The following is a 19,971-nucleotide window of genomic DNA, read 5'->3' on the forward strand; positions in this document are numbered from 1 at the left end:
CTGTCCTCCAGCTATCATATTTAAGGGATTATCCCAGCATGAATTTCCTTACAATTAGCATTTTTTTTTTTTTGGTGAGGATACCATTAAAATTAAAGCAGCAAAAATGTATATCCCAAAATGATAAAACCTACCAATTTTTCCCTGAAAAATATAGCCTAGTGTTAAGGATATATTTTTCACTAGGCCACTTTTCCAGCTAACTTGTACTGTAACTTTGCTTTTTGGCTTTTTTCACCCATGGGCCCCCCCCCAATAATTAAAATTGTGAAGATGCTAAATATATTTACAGCATAAGTTATATGATTTAATAAGTAAATTATATACAAGATATAAGAATTATATATGTGTATATATAATTTGGTAATTTTTATTCTTTCTCATCCAAATTACAAAATCGAAAAGATAGTTGGCCATACTGGACTACATGCACTTTTTAAAATGGGGCGGGGGAGAGGGGGAGAGGGCGCCGGCAAAACCCCCTGGAATTTATGTATAAAAATTGTGTATTCTTACATATTTAAATTTCAGTCACCTTCAAAGTACTCTCCATTTGATGTAATACCCCTAATAGAGACTTTTTTTTCCCACTGCTCAAAACAGTTTTTGAACTCATTGATTTTGATGCCTTTTAGTGCTTCTGCCATTTTTTGTTTCACCTCTTCCACTCTGGCAAAATGTTTCCCTTTGAGGACTTTTTTCATTGGGGGAAACAAAAAAAAAAGTCACTCAGGGCAAGACACAGTGAATAGGGAGGGTGGGGTATGGGTCATGCTGTTTTTCGTCAAAAACTGCTTAACACGCAGCACAGTGCATGCAGGTGTGTTTGTAAATTACCTATGATGAAATGGGCAAATGTTCTGAAAGAGTCTTCAATAAAAAAATTCACGGAAGCCAAAGCAGCCTCTCACAACAATGCCAGCTGGTACACCGATACACAGATGGATTCCTAGAACACTCACCTAGCGGGGGAAGCCTGTACTACAAGGGGCCCGCCCTCCAGAAGATAATTCCAGTTTTTTGGGGGCCCCCCCTTGTAAATTCTCCAGGGGTGAGCAAATGTTCTTCAAACAATTAAACTAAAAGAAAAATATAACTTGTATATTTTAGTAAGTTTAAAATTGATGAGGTTACAATGAGAAACAATGTATCAATATTATAATTATAGGCAGTTACAATAACTAGTGAATAGATAAGTGCTCTTTATGAGTCAAGCAATATTCTTTACTTCTTTTTTTAATCCTCATCTGAAGACATTTCTTCACTGCTTTTTAGAGACAAAGAGAGAGGGAGAAATATCAAACGTGAGAGAGAAGCAACAATTGCTGGTCACCCATACACACCCAGACCAGGGATGGTATGCACCCAAACCTGGGACCAAACCCATAATCCAGGAATGTGCTCCAATCAAAAACTGAACCGAAAACCCTTCAGTTACAGGACAACGTTCCAACCAACCAAACCACACTGGCCAGGGCTATATATTTTTTGTCAGTTAACCCTCAAAACCCTATGATACAGGTACATTATTACTCCCATTCTACAAATGGGAGACTAAAGTACATTGACACTTAAGATCATATCATTAATCACAGGTAAAGACAAGATTCAAGTTCAAGCAGTAAAAGTACAGAATTTGTTCTATTAAACCACTATATTTACATTTTTTACATATAAAACATGCACCATAATTTCATTCTTGATAAATGTGACTTCTGCACCTGTCAACCTGTGTGTCAGTTCATCCACCCATCTACCTATTCATCTTTCTTTAAAGACAAGAAAAGAATACTTACTGTCACTAGGAGTACCCTGTTCTAATAAAAATTGCTGTCCTTCACTCCATTGCCTCTCCAAAAGCTGTTCTATGCTGGCTGCTACTGGAGGCAGATTTTCCAAACTGCTGTTGCCTGGTGGATCATAACGAATCTGTAAACTGCTTACAGGGGATCTGTTGAAAATATTAATTCTCAGGTTAAACAGAAGAACTCTTTGAAGGAGAGCACATTCACATTTCTCACCTTATGGTAACCCCTTTCCAATACAAGTTTTCTAACACCAAGCTGCCTACGCTAGAACAATAAAACCATAATCTACTCTAAAATTTAGTAATTATCATTCTTCCTCCTCAAATTGTACAAGCAAGGGATTAGCTGGCTATACTTGTTAATTAAAAACCACTAGAAAATATAAACACACAACCAATAATCTCTGAAACAGACTATAAAGAGAACTTGATACAGGTTTATAAAACAAAAAGGAAAGACAGGATTGAGAAAATTTTAATATAATTAGCCAGAAGGGAATAAAGTTCTAAAACTCTACTTTAAAATACAAAAATCAACACTTCTAATATTAAGAAGAATATGTAATATTCTCAGTCATTCACTTTTTGTTTTAAATTAGTAAATGTGGCCATTTCTGGTTCCCAACTCCCACACTAATATAACACAGGAGTAAAGGTCTTGCTTTAGAGTTTCCAGTGTTTCCACATAATCATCTCATAAGCTCTTCACAACTACCTGGTGAGAAGTCAAAATCTGACTCATTGGCTCTAGTTCCGCCTGTGAAACAAATGGGCCTGGAAAGACCTGTCCAAAGGCACACTGCTCAGCAAATGACAGAGCTGGGGCTACAACACAGGTCTTCTAAAAACCCACTGTTGTTTGTCACTGCCTTAAAATGCTTCTCTAGAAAAATCTCTTTAAATAAGAAGTTAAACAAACGAGGTTTTTTATTCCATATGAAAATATCATCTGCTATATACATTTGGCCATTGTACTCTACATAGTTCATTGTGCCAGGATAATTTAGGCTATTACATTTCAGGCTGATCTTTAAAGGGTAATATAAGTTGGACATAGATGCTAAAAACAATTTTGTGCCATTTATTGTATTAAGTCCCATTTAGCTCATGAAAAATAATGATACCCAGCAAAATAGCACTAAGGGAACTTAAATAATTCCTGGATAGTTTGTATGGTGTTTTAATTTTAAAAGGGGGATGGTCCCAGAAATGCTTCCTCTTCTAAACATATGAAGAATAATCCATTAACTTTCTTCTTTGAAAAGAAGAATAAAGCAATACAAAAGTAATCACAGCATAAAATTAGAGATTAGTCAGATGTTATCATTGTGTATAATATTCACACTCCTAGTTTCAAAAGAAAGAACATTTAAATTTCTGCAGAGCTCAATTAGGAAAAACAATACTACTTTTAGTTCAACTAGAATTATATAGGAAAAAGGCACTAATAGTATATATACCAGGAAATAGCAAAATCAGAGGTTTTTGTACTAATCTCTTCAATGACAAATATATTTCTTAACAAAACTTCCCAGACTGTACCAGTAACAGCAACACTGACATTCATCATGGTTACCACATAAAAATTTTAATTTCTAACAGAATTTTTTACTTTCTATAGTTGAAAAAACACTCCAGATTGGGTTTTACCCTCCTCCTGTTCTCCGTTCTTACCCAGCCTGATAGCACACTGGAGGCAGAGTTTACAAAATTATAGAGAGAAAACAAACTGGGAGAAGGTATAGAAGCTAAAAGTAGAATAAAATCAATTAAAGCATAGCCAGAGCCTCAAGTTTCATTGTCGTATACAAACTGACACACGTTTCTTAGAATCATTCTCCCCTCTGAGAAAAGAAAATTTGGGGCACTTAGATTGCACTCAGAGAAAGTCAACCTTCCAGTACAACTGTGGTTAAGAGCATCCTGCTAAGAGTATGAATAATCTCACATATCTTATTTAATAATACATTGTACCTGAATTCTTTCATATTCTAAGATAACTTCAAATAACAATGTAATACATTTGCTATACTTTGATTCAAACAATTTTACGAACTAGAGAGATTTTAGAGGTGAGCAACAAAAACCTCATTTACTGAATTAGGAAGTAGGGACTAAAGGGTTAAGAATATTGCCCACAACAGAACTAAAACTGGAAGCCAAAGGTGAAAAGTCTTGATTGAGTCTAAAATTAAGAGATTTCAAGACTATTTTACAACCAAAAAGAATCACCAAATTAATGCATTACTAGTTCTAGCAGCTAAATATATAAATAATAAAAATGAGAGTTCAAGTTGATCTGAAATCTAAAAGAGTTACAGCTTTTAAAAAACTATGGCTTAGATAGCCATAGCCATCAGACAAGAAGAAGAAATAAATAATAGGCATCCAAACTGGAAAGCAAGAAGTAAAACTGTCTTTTTATTTGCAGATGACATGACACTGAACATAAAGAACCCCAAAGATTTCACCAAGAAACTACTAGAACTGATAAATGAATTCGACAAATCAGCAGGATACAAAATTAATATTTAGAAATCAGCTGCATTTTTATATGCCAATAATGAACCACCAGAAAGGAAAATTAAGAAAATAATCCCATTTACAATTGTTTCAAAAATAATAAAATACCTAGGAATAAATCTAACCAAGGACATAAAAGACCTGGACTCAGAAAATTATAAGACACTGAAGAAAGCAATGGAAGAAGATATAAGTGGAAGTACATACCGTGTTCATGAATAGGAAGAAGTAACATCATTAAAATGTACATACTACCCAATGAAATCTACAGATTCAATGCAATTCCTATCAAGATACCAATAACATTATTTCACAGGACTAGAACAAATGTTTTAAAAATTTATATGCAACCACAAAAGGTCCCAAACAGCAACAGCAACTTTGAGAGAGAAGAACAAAATTGGAGAACTCATGCTACCTAATATCAAATTATACTATAAGGCACAATAATCAAAACAGCATACTACTGGCAATAAAAACAAACACATAGATCAATGCGACAGAATGGAGAGCTCAGAAATAAACCCACCTTTATCATCAATTAATATTTGACAGACAAAGCAAGCACATACAATAGGCTAATTTATTCAACAAATGGTGTTCACAAAACTGGATAGACAGTGCAGAAAAATGAAACTAGACCACCTTCTTATGCCACACACAAGAATAAAATTCACAGTGGATTAAAGACTTAAATGTTAGATCCAAAGCCATAAAAATCCTAGAAGTAAACACAGGCAATAAAGTCTCACACACTGCTCATAGCAATATTTTTTCTGATGTATCTCCTTACAGAACAGAAATAAAAGAAAAAATAAACAAATGGTATTACATCAAACTAAGGTTTCTGCACAGCAATTAAACCATCAACAAAATAAAAAGACGACTTACTTAATAGGAGAACACAGTCGCTGATCCATCTGCTACGGGGTTAATATACAAAATTTATAAAGAATTTATAAACTCAACACCAAAAACACAAAACACAAAAAATGGGCAAAGGGCCTGAACAGACACTTCTCCAAGGAGGACACACACGTGGCCCATAGACATATGGAAAAATGCTCAGCATCACTCCATCAGAGAGATGCAAATTAAAGCCACAATGAGATACCACCTCACAGCAGTCAAAATGACAATCATCAATAAATCAACAAACGACAGTTGCTGGCAAGGATGTGGAGAAAGGGAAACCCTTTTGCACTGTTGGTGGGAATGCAGACTGGTACAGCCATTGTGGAAAACAGTATGGAGATAATCTCAAAAAATTAAAAATGGAACTGTTTTATGACCCAGTGATTCCACTTCTGGGAATTAATCTGAAGAAACCTGAAACACTAATTTGAAAAAACATAAGCACCCCTATGTTCACTGCAGCGTTATTTACAATCATCAAGATTTGGCAGCAGCCAAGTGTCCATCAGTAGGTGAGTGGATAAAAGAACTATGGGACATTTACACAATGAATACTACTCAGTAGTAAAAAAAGAAGAAGATTTTACCATTTGTGACAGCATGGATGCGCCTGGAGAACACTACACTAAGTGAAATAAGCCAGTCAGAGAAAGACAAATACCAGATGATTCCACTGATATGTGGAATCTGAATAACAAACTGAACTAACAAGCAAAACAGAGACAGACTCATAGAGAGAGAGCAAGCTGACAGCCGGAGGGGGTGGGGTGGTTAGGAGGTGAAGGGATAGGGCAAAAAGGAAAAAGGACTCATGGACATGGACAACAGTGTAGTGATTGGGGAGAGCGGGAAGAAAAGGAGAATAAATAGTGATGGAAAAAGTACAATGAAAAATTTTTTAACACTCAGACATCTGTTTAAATTAATATTCAAATTGAGAATCATTTTTAACTGTCCAGACATGCTTATCTTCCAAATGCTTTTATGTCCTCGAAAATGTACACTCCTGATATGAGATAAAGAAGTTTCCAATCTCAAACTGTTTCTTTTGCCTTACTCTGCAGTGTAAATAATGCTTACCTTGGTGAGAGACTTCCTCGGGGAGAGCTTCCTCTGCCAACAAGGCTGCGGCTATTGTCTCCAAGATCTTGATCTGCAGTGTAAATATTTCATAGCTGATAAAGTTGACACTCACTAGATAAGAAGTTTTAAGTTCTTGCCCTGATTTTTCCTAAAATATACATAAAACATTTACCACTATCTTTGTAGTTACTTTGTAGAAGATCCAGTATGTTGCTAGTTTAGAACTGAACTGTGGCATGTCAGGCGTTGTTCCTACATGTTTTTGTGGGTGTAGAGGCCATGGATTATGTTCTGTTCACTTATTCCTTTCAATTTTACAGCACAGAAGCGTAGTTTGCATTTGCAGTACCCTCCCCTCAGCCACTTTTAATTTCTACAGTTAAAGTAATGAATCACAGTAGTGGACAGGTAATCTGTATTGCTTACCATAGTAAATCCTTATGCTTTGTATTTTTTAACACTTTGCATGTCAAAACAAATCATAAAATACCTAACATATTACACAGAGCCACATACCAAGACTAAAATTTTGTATATAACATGAATCCTCGCACTAAAAATAAGGTTACATATAATGCTAAATATCTGAATTGACAAAAATATGTAGGAACACAGAATTCTGTATTTAAAGGAAAAAAATTAATCCTTCAAAACATTTCTGAGGTAACAGAAAATCTTTGCCTGAAAAGTAACTTGTATTTCCCCTACAGTTAGTTGCTTATAAAAAGCACCCTATCTGACCTCTTTCAAGGTTGTCCCTCCCTTATCCTGAATCAAGTAACCTCTGACCCTTAAAGGGTAGAGACATGACTGATCCATTCTTGGTGAACTGCTAAAGCCACTCCCCTCCCCCAAACAGGCATGACTACTTGGACATGTCAACAAATCCTTAAGGATGGAATGAAACAAAGCAAATCCAACGGCTCGGCTCGTTAAAATAGTACAAGAGGCAAATGCTACAAAATGTCAACTGGTAAAATTTCACAGGATTACTAAACACTGTAGAAATTCTCTAACAGGATTTTTTAAACCACATTTGTATAATGCAATTTCATGAATTATGCAAATAAAGGTTTAGGCTATTCACAGAATAGCCCAGTGTTATGTTACTTTCATTGCACAGAACTGAGAACTGAACACATCAATCACAAAAGTCACAGGAGACATTGTTGCATTCCTGCCTGCTGATGGCTCTGCTTAAACATTTACATTTCAGACAGTGAAAAAAACACATCACCATTTTGCAGCACAGCATAGTATTTACTTCCAACTGTGATTCTTCTGGTTAAAAAAATATAAAAAGGCATGATCTTGTACTAAGCACACCTTTAGACTTTTCATATAAAATGAGCCACTGAGGAGGAAATTACATTGAGCAAGAGGAACAGAATTTCAGAGTATAAATATTCCTGAAAACTCACCTGTTTGAGTGTTTTCAGATTGAGCTATTAGAGCAGCCATTGAAGAATTTGGATTTAATCTATTGCTATACATATGAGATGGTGCCTGACTGAGAGAAGATCCAGATAGGGTATTTGCCTAAAAGAAAAGAATTACAAAGATAAGTGATTTATATTTGAAAATATCTTAACACTCTTCCTCCTCATAGATCCAATAACTATTTTCTCCAATCTACAAGATATTATAACCTTAAAATGTGGCATTTTAGAAGCAAATCTCTTGTATACAAAATACTGTTATTCATAGAAGGCTATTACTAGACTGAAATACTCTTCAGATTTAACAGAACCACAAATATTAAAGTAGATTTCTTAATTCTTAATTTCTACAATAAGCAAAAATTAGTAACTATCTGAAGAGCACATTTCATTCTCACTTGTCTTACCATTACAACATTTGAAAAATTATATAATTCCAAATTAAAAAAAAAGAATTGGGACATTCAAAGTTAACTATTCCTGCTTTAATTTCAAAGTATCCAGCCAATACCAAAAGCCAGTGGCATGGTTACCATGTAAACATAGGACTAATTACTTAATCTTATTTAACCACTTACAAAGTAAGGGCAGGTAGACAACAGATGTCTAACATGCTTTAGTCTCTTACATCACAGGATGCTAATGAGGTCAAAAGGTCCAACTTCTACTTTTAGTATTTTACTTATTCAGCGTCATATTTCCATTGCTTAACTCTGTCATTAGTAAAAACCTGCACACTATTTTGTTACTTCATGTTTTGATAGACTCAGAAGCTGGAGTGTATTTTGTTTTATTTTGTTTTTATTTTAAAAGAAAGCAAATAGGCATCACTGAGTATGTTTTCTATACTATGTGAGGCTAAAGGAATCACAGCTTTGCCCTGACCCCATATAAGGCACTGTCTTTTTGGCAGAAAGCCAGCTCTTACTAACTGAAGAGCGGGTCCAAAGTTTGTAATTCATTCATGTTACTAACCACAATTCTGAAGGCCTCTACTGGGACTTGTGCCAAACAAGTGAAAATGAATCCTTAAACAGATGAAGCTAAGGAGGTTGGCCAAAGTCTTGCATAATCCAATGTAATAAAAATGCCTTCTTTGATGTGAATGGTTTCTTCTGCTTTCCAAGAATATTATAACCTTAAAATGTGGCATTTTAGAAGCAAATCTCTTGTACACAAAATACTGTTACTCATAGAAGGCTATTACTAGCCTGAAATACTCTTCAGATTTAACAGAACCACAAATTTTAAAGCAGACTTATTTTTTTCATGAATGAAATTAAACTTAAGCTTTTATAAAATGAAATCATTGAATAATTATTTCAGAACAAAATTCGGGAAAATAATTTCAAAAAATCAGAGCACATCTAACATAAACTGAATACCAACAGAACAAAAGATATGGAACATTTTGCCATGTATAGTTGCATATAAGAGACCAAGTTGACACAGTAGTTAGAACAAGCAAAATATTACAAAGAATAAATGGTGTTTCTGGAACGACTCAGACCCTGACATTATATTCAGCCTATAGACAAGTTATTAAGTATAAAAACTGGACTTTAATTCACAGAGTCTCCTTGGTGTAGAATCCTATTCTTGCTTTCCATTGTTTCAAAGGTATATTTCACAGTTCACATTTTCATGTCTTAAATTCAATCTGTCAGTTTCTGGGTTTTGTTTTTTCTCTTATTAAAAATCTGTTAACAAAGCCAGTAAGTTTGTACTATAAAGTCCCGTTTAACTATCAAGTAGCCCTCAGGAAAAGGTAACTCATAATTTTAACCTAAAGATCATACTAGATCCTTGCCATGTATTTAGTTTTACATACATAAAATACACAATTCATAAATATAGTTAAGATTTTTGGAAGCAAAAATTCATGAAAATATAGTTAAGATTTTTTTTTTAACCTCTACAGAAGTCAAATACTTGGGGATCTTGGCTACATACAAAATACCTTACAAAAAGAAAAAATCTGGACAAATAGTAGGACCAGATGTTACCAATGACATGTTAAAATTCCAGGTACCTTATACTTAAAAATGCCATTCATAGAGTCAATATACTCTTACTCTGGATATAATTCTAGAAAAATTAACTAAGCATATAACACAATAGAAATGGAAAATTAATTAGAAAGAGGAAGAAAAAGTAGTATCTTGAGACAGTTTGTTGGTAGCAAGAAGTAACAGCTGACAGCAAAAGAGGAGAGATATATGAGCAAGAAGAAGAGTATTACAGAGCGTGGTGGGGTTCAAAGAACATGGACATCTAGATGCCTCAGCATCTGCATTTTATCCTTTTGATTCTCCTTTTGCATGCAGCTTCTGGCTGAATCAGAACATTACACCAGTTATACTACTTGGTTAGTTCCAATTATCAGTTTTATGAGTTGCCTTAGTCTCTTGATAAGAAACAAAAGACCCTACTCTAATCAGATACACCCTTTTTTAGGAAGGGTTACTTCTGCCAAGGGCATTATATTTACCCTTATTAGCTACAAATTTCATTTTTCCTCTTATTTTAAATTTAATCTTTATTATTTCTTTTCCATTACCATTTAGTCCTCTTACACCCTTCTCCCCCTAGCAATCACTACACTCTTGTTCATGTTCAGAGTCCTTTTTCCTTTTCGCTCAATCCCTTCACCCCCTAACCATCCCCACTAGCTGTCATCTGTTCTCCATCCATGAGTCTCTCTGTTTTGCCTGTTAGTTCAGCTTGTTCATTAGATTCTATATATGAGTGAAATCGTATGATATTTGTCTTTCACTAACTGGCTTATCTCACTTAGCACAATGTTCTCCAGGTCCAGGTCTTTTATACTGTTGTAAAGGGTCAAATTTTCTTCCTTTTTACAGCCAAGTGTAATTTATTGCATAAATGTCCCATAGTTGTTTTATATACTCATCTACTGATGGACACTTGGCAGCTTCCATACTTTGGTAATTGCAAATAATGCTGCAATGAACATACACATGAGGGTGCTTATGTACTTTCAAATTAGTGTTTTGGGTTCCTTTAGATATATTCCCCAGCAGTGGAATTGCTGGGTCAAAAGACAGATCCATTTTTAATTTTTTGAGGTATCTCCATACTGCTTTCCAGCAGTGCAATGGAATGCAGTGCTACACCAATCTGCATTCTCACCAACAGTGCAAAAAGGGTTCCCCTTTCTCCATATCCTTGTCAGCACTTGTTTTTTGATTTATTGATGATAGCCATTCTGGCAGATGAGAGGTGGTATCTCATTGTGATTTTTATTCACATACTTCTGATGATTAGTGACATTGAGCATCTTTTCATGTGTCTATATGTCTCTTTGGAGAAGTGCTACTTTAATATGCCAATAAGGAACAAGAAGAGAAATTAAGAAAACAATCCCATTAACAACTGCTTCAAACAGAGGAAAATAACTAGGAACAAACCTAACCAAGGATGTAAGAGACCTGTACTCAGAAAATTATAAGATATTGAAGAAAGAAACAGAAGATACAAATATGTGGAAGCACATACTATGTTCATGGATAGGAAGAATTAACATCATAAGAAGTCCATACTACACAAAGCAATCTATAGATTCAATGCAATTCCTATCAAAATCCCAGTGATATATTTCACAAAACTAGAACAAATATTTCAAAAACTAATATGGAACCAAATTTCTTGATGCAGTCTATAAATTATCTTAGTTTCTATATCACACACTGGGCTTACTACACTAAGAGATCACAATAGCATAATAACATTTGCATAATGACTATCATCAGGAAGAAGATAAACCATTTTTAGGCTAATTCCAAAGCAGAAAAATACATATTTTATAAAGATGAGAGGAAAAAGTAAATTAATAAAATAATAAACTAAAATGGGAATGCATTCTTCATTATCCTAAATGACCAATCTCCCCAAATTTTCTGAATGGGTAAAAATTATCTTGTAGTTGTTTTTTTTAAAATTACTGCATTTATCTAAATGAGAAACCCCTCAAGAGATTAAAATAACTTATTAATTTTACCAGGTAAAATTTTGTGGCGTATTCAAACAACTAAACCACACTATTTCATTACCATCATTGTAAGTGGGTAACGAGTGACCAAAGACTCCACAAATGTCTGATATTGCTTAGTCAATACTTCTGAAATGATGTTTTGAATGGTTAATTCTGGGAACTCTTGGTAACTGCTGGCACTATAGGTAGAGCCAAGAAATCCCCAACATTTTAGTGAAAAGATCCCACACAACTTAGTATCAATGAAGGAGGATAAGTGAGACAGCAGGGAAAAGAAAGACCCCTTACTAAGAAGAGCACACACATAATATCTGGCAATCTGTAGACTCAAAAACCTTTGTTGTCATTAATAAGTGAAAGCACTAAGATTCAGAGGGGTGGAAGGACGTCCATGTGAAACTAAAGAAACAGTGGTTGTGAAGCATAAAGAGCACTGAAAGCTTTTATATGAAAGAAATCTGGAACAAAGAGTAAAGAAATGATACACACACACTTCACTGCATACTTTGGACATGGGATTTAAAAAGTACACTGAAAACAAATTATTAATGTACCATAAGTCTGCTTCAGAAGGCCTGGTACAATGACTGGCAATTCTTTTTAGAGGGAAGTACCTACCTTATGACATTTCAATTCTATCTTGACCAGGTAAGGAAAATGGCTGTTATGGACAGATACCCTCCTTGGGTCTACTGGCACTAGAGAATATGAGTTGTTAACACTGAGTGAAGGGTATCCACGATATGTGAGTGTATCAACACTGTACTCTGCACTGTTTTGAAAAGTTTTATACATGTATTTCAAAGTAAATTACAATGAAAAAATATGATTAAAAACAAACTAGGTACTTAGATTTACATTATAAAATTATAAATTCACATTGTCATAATAAACTTTTGCTTCAACTTCTCATATATGTTCTCTTGGAAAGGTTTTTTTGTTTGCTTCCCAAGATTAATAGTTGAAAGGAACCACTTCGTTCAGGATGTTATGTTACACTTACTCTAATAATACTCTGATAAAAGTGTCATTTAAAAAAGTACAAGTATTTTACAAGATGGACCCAAAGACAAACAGAGGATGAATAAACTGAACAATTATTGAGGAAAACCTAAGTTACTTTTAAATGAAATATGTTTAGGTGCCTGAGTCAAAGAATACCCTAAGCAAATTTAGAATAACTTACTATGTTAAACATCTAGAAAGGTATGTGAGTCTACCAAGGCAGTATTCACACTCAAAACAAATCTAAGAAATTTAGTGTTTCCTAAGTAGACTGACATACTATATTAAAATATTAACAAGATGAAAATTGTATTTCAGCTTGAAATGTCCCTGTTAATAGTTTACCTCTTACATGAAATGATCACTGAGAGGTTTTAAAAGAGCTCTCACAGAAGTAAACACCAAATTCCTGGGTGCTCGGCTCATTACAATTTTTTAAAAATGTTTATTGAACTTAGAGAGAGAGGAAGAGGGGGGAGAAAGAAACACCAATATGAGAGAGAAACACTGACCGACTGTGTCCCACACACTCCCCAAACAGGGACTGAACCCACAATGCTGGTATGAACCCTGATTGGGAACTAAACCCACAACCTTTTGGTGTATGGGATGATGTTCCAACCAACCAATGAGCCACACCAGCCAGGGCTCAGCTGATTCTACAGGAATTAGCTGTGGAAGAAAAAAGTCAGGTAAAGTCTGCTGAATTACGTAAATATCAGACTTAAAAGAGGGTATCATTTTGGAGACTTACCCCTCCCCATCAATGCTAGTAAAGGTAGAGAAATAGAAAAGAAATAAGAAAATTTAGGTTGGAAAGAATGAGACCTACGGTAAAAATTTCACCTTCAGAAAGTATCATCTACCTCATCATCCAGAGGTAGATATGAGGCTTCAAACTTCAATCATACAGAAAGAGGTTATAGCGTGCATTTTTTAAATGTACAAATAATCTGTCAATAAAAGTTAAAATGTAACTATCCAAATAAGCTTTAAAACACAGCTTTTTCAAGCTTTCCAACCCTAACACATAATTTAAAAATACCTTCTTCCAGCCCTGGCTGGCATAGCTCAGTGGATTGAGCGCGGGCTGGGAACCAAAGTGTCCCAGGTTCGATTCCCAGCCAGGGTACATTCCTGGGTTGCAGGCCATAACTCCCAGCAACCAAACATTGATCTCTCTCTCTCTCTCTATCTCCCTCCCTTCCCTCCCTAAAAATAAATAAATAAAATCTTAAAAAAAAAAAAAGGTAATTCTTAAAAAAAAAAAAACCTTCTTCCAAAATCTTATCAGAGTCACTAAATTGAATATTAATTTAAAATTTTCTATTTCATATATACTATTAGAAGAAAAACATTTTATTATCAATATATCTGCCATAAACCAAGCTGTCTCATTTTGGGCAAGGTACTATATCTCTGTCTTCAATCTGTAAAAATAGAGATAATAGTACCTACACCTCACAAGAATATTGTGAGAACTAGCTGAGTGAATATAAGGGCTTAAACAAATGCTTGGCACATGGCAGGTACTCAAATTTTAGTCTGTTGTTCAAAAAATTATTTTCATGAATTATTATGGTTTCCATCTTTGCCTTTAACTTTTTTAGAGAATATAATCTATCAATTATATTCTGATAACATGGCTATACTTCAAAGATCAAAACACACTTACCTAAGAAAAATTAGAAGGTATAAATGTCTCATTATGCAATGATATCTTAATTTAGATAAAGGGGTGGGAAAAGCAGGCTTATAGTTGGGAGTACTTGAAACACAGAGAATATTTTTGTATTATTACCTACTAATATTGTATTATTACTATTAACTACTTTTGCCCACCCCTGTATAATCACATAGCAATACTAAGAATATAATGTAAGAATCCAAATATTTTAATGACAATTACTTTTATATTTTTTCAATCTGTAAACATAATTTGTTTGACTGGGAAAAACTTCCAGGAAAAACTGGGGAAAACAGGAAAAAACAGGAAGTTTTATATATTTTCTAACTCAATTCAAACGTTATATTATGAAATGTATTCTGATAACAGACCCCATTCCCAAGTCAGCTACCCACTACTAGTAAAGTAAGGCTTTAATACTCAGCATGTGATGAGAGATGAAACCCAAGTGTGAACAACTTCAGGTCCCATGAGTAGGCTGACTGTGAAGCTGTCAGGTTCAATTGCATCATTCCACATTATTCAATGCCCCAAACTGCTCCCTAATTGTTAGGAGCTTAACATATTCAAAACCACTGTTTAGGCTAATGCTGAAATGCCCTACAATTGAGTTCCTAATAAAGTAGTGGGAGGGATTAAATTGTAGTTAAACCATCAGTGAACATTCATGACTGGACAACAGCACTACATGGAATAACCAACCAATTCTAAGGCTTACTAACTGGTTAATATCTAGTCAATATACCACCTATCTTTGGAGGGAAATTAAGTCCCTGGTATTACTGTGGCTACTGAAATAATTTAAAAATGAAAAAGACATTATTCAACAGCTGAACCTAAAATAGCTAAAATTCATATATCTGTTAACATGGAATTATGAGTTTTAAAACAAAATTTAATATTATTTTTAGCAAAGGACAGTATTTCTCACTGGTAATCAGGCTATTTCTGTAACAACCAGAATTAATGATGTTCTATAATTATAACATCAGTGTAATAACCATTAATTCCAAAGTACATTATAGCCTGAAAAGTACTTATTTTCATTTGAACTTGATAACATACATATACAGCAGGTAAAACGGATATTTAGTTTTCATTTTGTGTATGAAAAAAATGATACCCACAACTTAAAAGACCTGTCCACAGTTACACTAGTGAGTAGCAAAGCTCCCAGAAGCCAGGATTTCTGATTCACTGTTAACTTCCTTAAAATTATGTCATTATAAAATTATTTATTGAAACTTTCATTCTGACCAATCAAGTCAGGTGAATTTGCCTGGGAAACTGAACCATTTTCTCAAATAGAATGAAAATGTCGTATCAGACATCATTTGAAAGGAAAGCAAGGACTACACCCAAGACAACTCCCCAACACCCTCCCCCCCGAAAGTTATGCACTTGGAAAATAAAATATTCAAAGCTGATTGAAGCAAAAGTCTCACAGAAATGTACAAAACATTAGTCAGTAAATTGTACCTTTAAAATACTTAAGTATCTTCATTTACTAAATATCACATCAACATTGGAAGTTCCTTAAATTATTTAAATCTGTATCATTTTTTAACAGTAAGAGTAAATAGTGAACCATGATTATTTACATGAAGACTTGTATCCAAAAGAATGCAGAATATATTAGAATACAATTTTTTTTATTGATATTCAGTCTTAAATTCTTCTATTCAAGGAATCATCCTTAAAACAAAAGCACTTCAATTCTCCCAAAGACTGAACAGAATGAATGCAGAACTAGGAAACAGAGAGGAATTTGACAGCAAAACAGAAAATTAATGGCACATCTACAGAAACTAATTTATACCTGTAATCATGATACAACAAGGGCAGAGCACATGATTTAAAAAAAAAATCACATGGATACCACTAATATCTTCCACTAATGTATACGAACTATAACTATATTGCTGATACCTGTGAAAGAATAATTATTCTAAAAACAAATATAAAATAAAACATAATGATCTAACATTGAAAAAAATAAAGCTGAGCCCTGGCTGGCGTAGCTCAGTGGATTGAGCGCGGGCTGGGAACCAAAGTGTCCCAGGTTCGATTCCCAGCCAGGGTACATTCCTGGGTTGCGGGCCACGGCCCCCAGCAACCACACACTGATGTCTGTCTGCCTGTCTCTCTCTCTGTCTCTCTGTCTCTCCCCCTTCTCTCCCTAAAAATAAATAAATAAAAATCTTAAAAAAAATAAAGAAAAAAAAATAAAGCTGAGTTATCCAACATTTTTAAAAGATTTTTTCAGCCCTGGCTGGTGTGGCCCAGTGGATTGAGCACTAGCCTGTGAACCTATGTAAGAGGCAACCACACACTGATGTTTCTCTCAGCTCTTTCTCCCTCCCTTCCCCCCCTCTCAAAAATAAATAAATAAAATTAAAATTTTTTTTCCAAATTAGAGTCTCAGACTCTCCCTCCCTACCCTCCTAACACAAAATTTACAAACATCCCCTTTTTTTCAAGTTAAAGAAAGACACAAATCTATTCCCAGTTTTAATTTCTATTAGCTTTCTAATCCTACCTACCTGCCTACTTTGTAGGAAACAATTCTTAAGACAGCAAATAATCCAAACAAGAGGCCTATCTCTTACTTAAAACCAAGTTCAGAATAACTTGGTTTTCTGACTTTTATAAATATCAAGAATGACCTCTTGATTTTTATCCTGCAGACGCCAAACTAGTCATCAAGAACTATTACTTTCATTACGTTTTTAGAGGAAGGTGAGGAGGCAAAACATTATTCAAATTTAATATTTCTGTCCTCTGATTTATATATTTTTTAAAATATTTGCTTGCTAGCATCATGGCTTTTTTAATAATTATAAGATTTTTATAATTACTTTTTAAATATCAATCATTTGAATATACCTTATAGCATTGCTCTCTTAGTTTTAAATCAACTACCTATAAAGAAACCCTAAATAAAATGCTAGATATGATTATCTAAACAGATTAGAAAATAAACAGGGCCTACATGAAAGTTAAACCAGAAATAAACTTTTGTCATTTTGAGAAGAAAATTCAATTACCAGGTCCATCACAATTTTAAGAGTTCTATCTAAACATTCAACTTATTCTAAACATTTTTATATCCTTTCCCTTGTACATTGCCTTAGAAAATTCAGGTTTTGCACATTCAATACCAATACTATTGTCTCAGGCAGCTAAATTGAAGCAGTTCTGCTCTCAGTTAAATTGAGAGGTCAATGTGCCTCAGTTGCCTGGAGACTGATGGTTGCTACAGCAGCACTAGATAAGCCAGGCTAAATAAACTTCAGCTTGAAGCTTTTACTGCTGGACAGAAACACAGATGCAGTTGTCTCAGCATGCAGCATTTAAGTCTAACTGGATGATCGTATTTATAAACGACTCATCTTACTGAAACATGGAAAGAGGATAAACCATAAAGATTTTAATTGAACTGAATCCTGGATTACTTGCAACTATGATTTCTTTGTTCTTTAGTTGAGTCATCTGTTGAGTGGAATTTTCCCTCTAGCTATAAAATTTCTCTTTACCACCACTTCCCCCATCAACCTCCCTAAGCCAAACCCTAAAACCACAAACATAATGAATGAGAAGAAATGAGATTTTTGCTTAAATCAGCCTAGAATTAACCAGAGAATAATTAAAAGACTTTTATAAAGAAAGAAAAGAAAGAAAAATGTACATTGAAAATGCTCATGTGAGACTTTTGTCCAAGAAGATAAAGCTATCAATGCATATGGCTACACTTAGTTAAAATTAAAAGAGATAAAATAAAAACAGACAAAACTATTTGTCCTTTCACCCTCTCAAACCCCAAGCCTCTATTATTATGGCTACTCACTCAGTTTAGTGAAATAAGCTAAAGAAGAATTCTTCCTAAACCAATCAAACTCCCTTTATTCAGGTTGAGAGGTTCACCAAATAGTTAACTTTCATTTTGAAAGATAATACCACTAATCATGCCACTGATTTTCTGTTCTGAATTGTCTGTTGTTTATTCTAATACTTAACATAATTATAATGATTGTTTATACTGCACCATTACATACTTTAAAAATAATAATGCTGTGCTTTGATCTACAGTTTAGAAAAAATACTGGAAAAGTGAATACATTCTAAAGGCCTGCACAATAGAAATTATGAATATATACATAAAGCATAAATTTACAGCAACTTACAATAACTACTTAACTAGTCATTTGTAATTAGACATTTATCACTGTTATAATTTTCTCAAAATGTTAACACACTACTAGACCTTTGAATAAAATAAAAATATCAAAAATTCCAAATAAATTAAAAATATATACTTCAGGAATTTTAAATTATTACCTTTAGGGAAATGTGGGGGTGGGGGTGAGGGTGGGCTGGAGTAGGACTGTGTGTGTGTGTGAGCACAGCTTTGCCCATTTACTGTCCTTTTTATGTATTTCAAGGTCATAATTTTTCTAATTTGACTCTTGCTTAAAGCATTCCTGTAGACTAGGTCACCTATCCAATTACAGATCTAAAGTGGAGGAAAGGATAAAAAAATGCAAAACCAACCACATAGTCACCATTATTTACAATGTTAGGAACATTCCCCTTCTCTCTCATAGGAAGAAAGTCATACTGTACTTAACGGGATCATTCACTCTTTATTTTATACTCTCCTACAGTGGACTACAAAATTTAGCAGATATTCAAACATTATTTGTGTGGTTTTTGAAATTATAAATGAAATTTTAAAACCACAAGTCCAAAATTGGTTCATAGTTCTTTTAAAAAGTCTAACTTTTATTGATGAAAAGAAAGAATAAAAGCTCCCCTCAAATTAGTATTTTACATTGTTAGAAAAAAATTAGAAACTCAGAAATTTAAAATGATCAGTTGGTGCCAACACATTCCTTTGTCTTCTCTCATGAGTATCATGTAAAATGTCTATGACTTCCACTAACATGTCAATACAAATTGAGATATTTTACAAATTCCTATAGGAAGCACTATTTCATTTCTCTCTCCTCCAATTAAGCTCACTTTCAAAACTGATAACCCATCTTTATGTTACTTTGTAATGTACCTGAGTTGTAGCAACAGCAGGGGTTGCAGATGATGCCGCTGATGGGGACAGAGCTCCCACTTGTTGCAAATGCCCAGAAGACTGCTGAGGTAAATGAGAACTGGAAACAGGAGTGCTAGATCCTGAGCCAGATATACATTTGGAAATGATTACTGCTACGTCATTGTTGTTATAAATACCTGAAAGAAAAGAAATTTATAACTTAGCTGTCAAATTGTCAGACACACCACATCAATATGTTAGAATACTCACATTTTTCCTGATCCCTCCCCCAATGACAACTTTTATTGGTGGTGGTTAAAAAAAAAAGTACCAATAACTAACTGAATAAATATGGATTTTTCATAAAACACTTGTCTAAAAGAATCTGTTTCTTTATATATCAAAATGGCTTTGCTAATAGACAGGGATCACACCAGGAAGTGCTTTGTC

General features: G+C 34.1%; 1 protein-coding gene across 15 annotated transcripts in view; it reads right to left on the reverse strand.

Annotated features, from left to right (window-relative positions):
- Positions 1-19,971, reverse strand: part of MLLT10 (MLLT10 histone lysine methyltransferase DOT1L cofactor) — a 254,453-nt gene that overhangs the window by 12,149 nt on the left and 222,333 nt on the right. For all 15 annotated transcript variants that reach the window (XM_036023436.1, XM_036023475.1, XM_036023459.1 and 12 more), the window contains 4 exons: positions 19,540-19,718; positions 7,750-7,867; positions 6,326-6,398; positions 1,797-1,951 (listed from right to left, as the gene is read on the reverse strand). In XM_036023436.1, coding sequence (XP_035879329.1) covers positions 1,797-1,951; positions 6,326-6,398; positions 7,750-7,867; positions 19,540-19,718 — 525 coding nt within the window. The remainder of the gene's footprint in view (positions 1-1,796; positions 1,952-6,325; positions 6,399-7,749; positions 7,868-19,539; positions 19,719-19,971) is intronic.

Source organism: Phyllostomus discolor, chromosome 1 (assembly GCF_004126475.2).
Source record: "Phyllostomus discolor isolate MPI-MPIP mPhyDis1 chromosome 1, mPhyDis1.pri.v3, whole genome shotgun sequence".
NCBI classification, from domain to species: Eukaryota; Metazoa; Chordata; class Mammalia; order Chiroptera; family Phyllostomidae; genus Phyllostomus; species Phyllostomus discolor.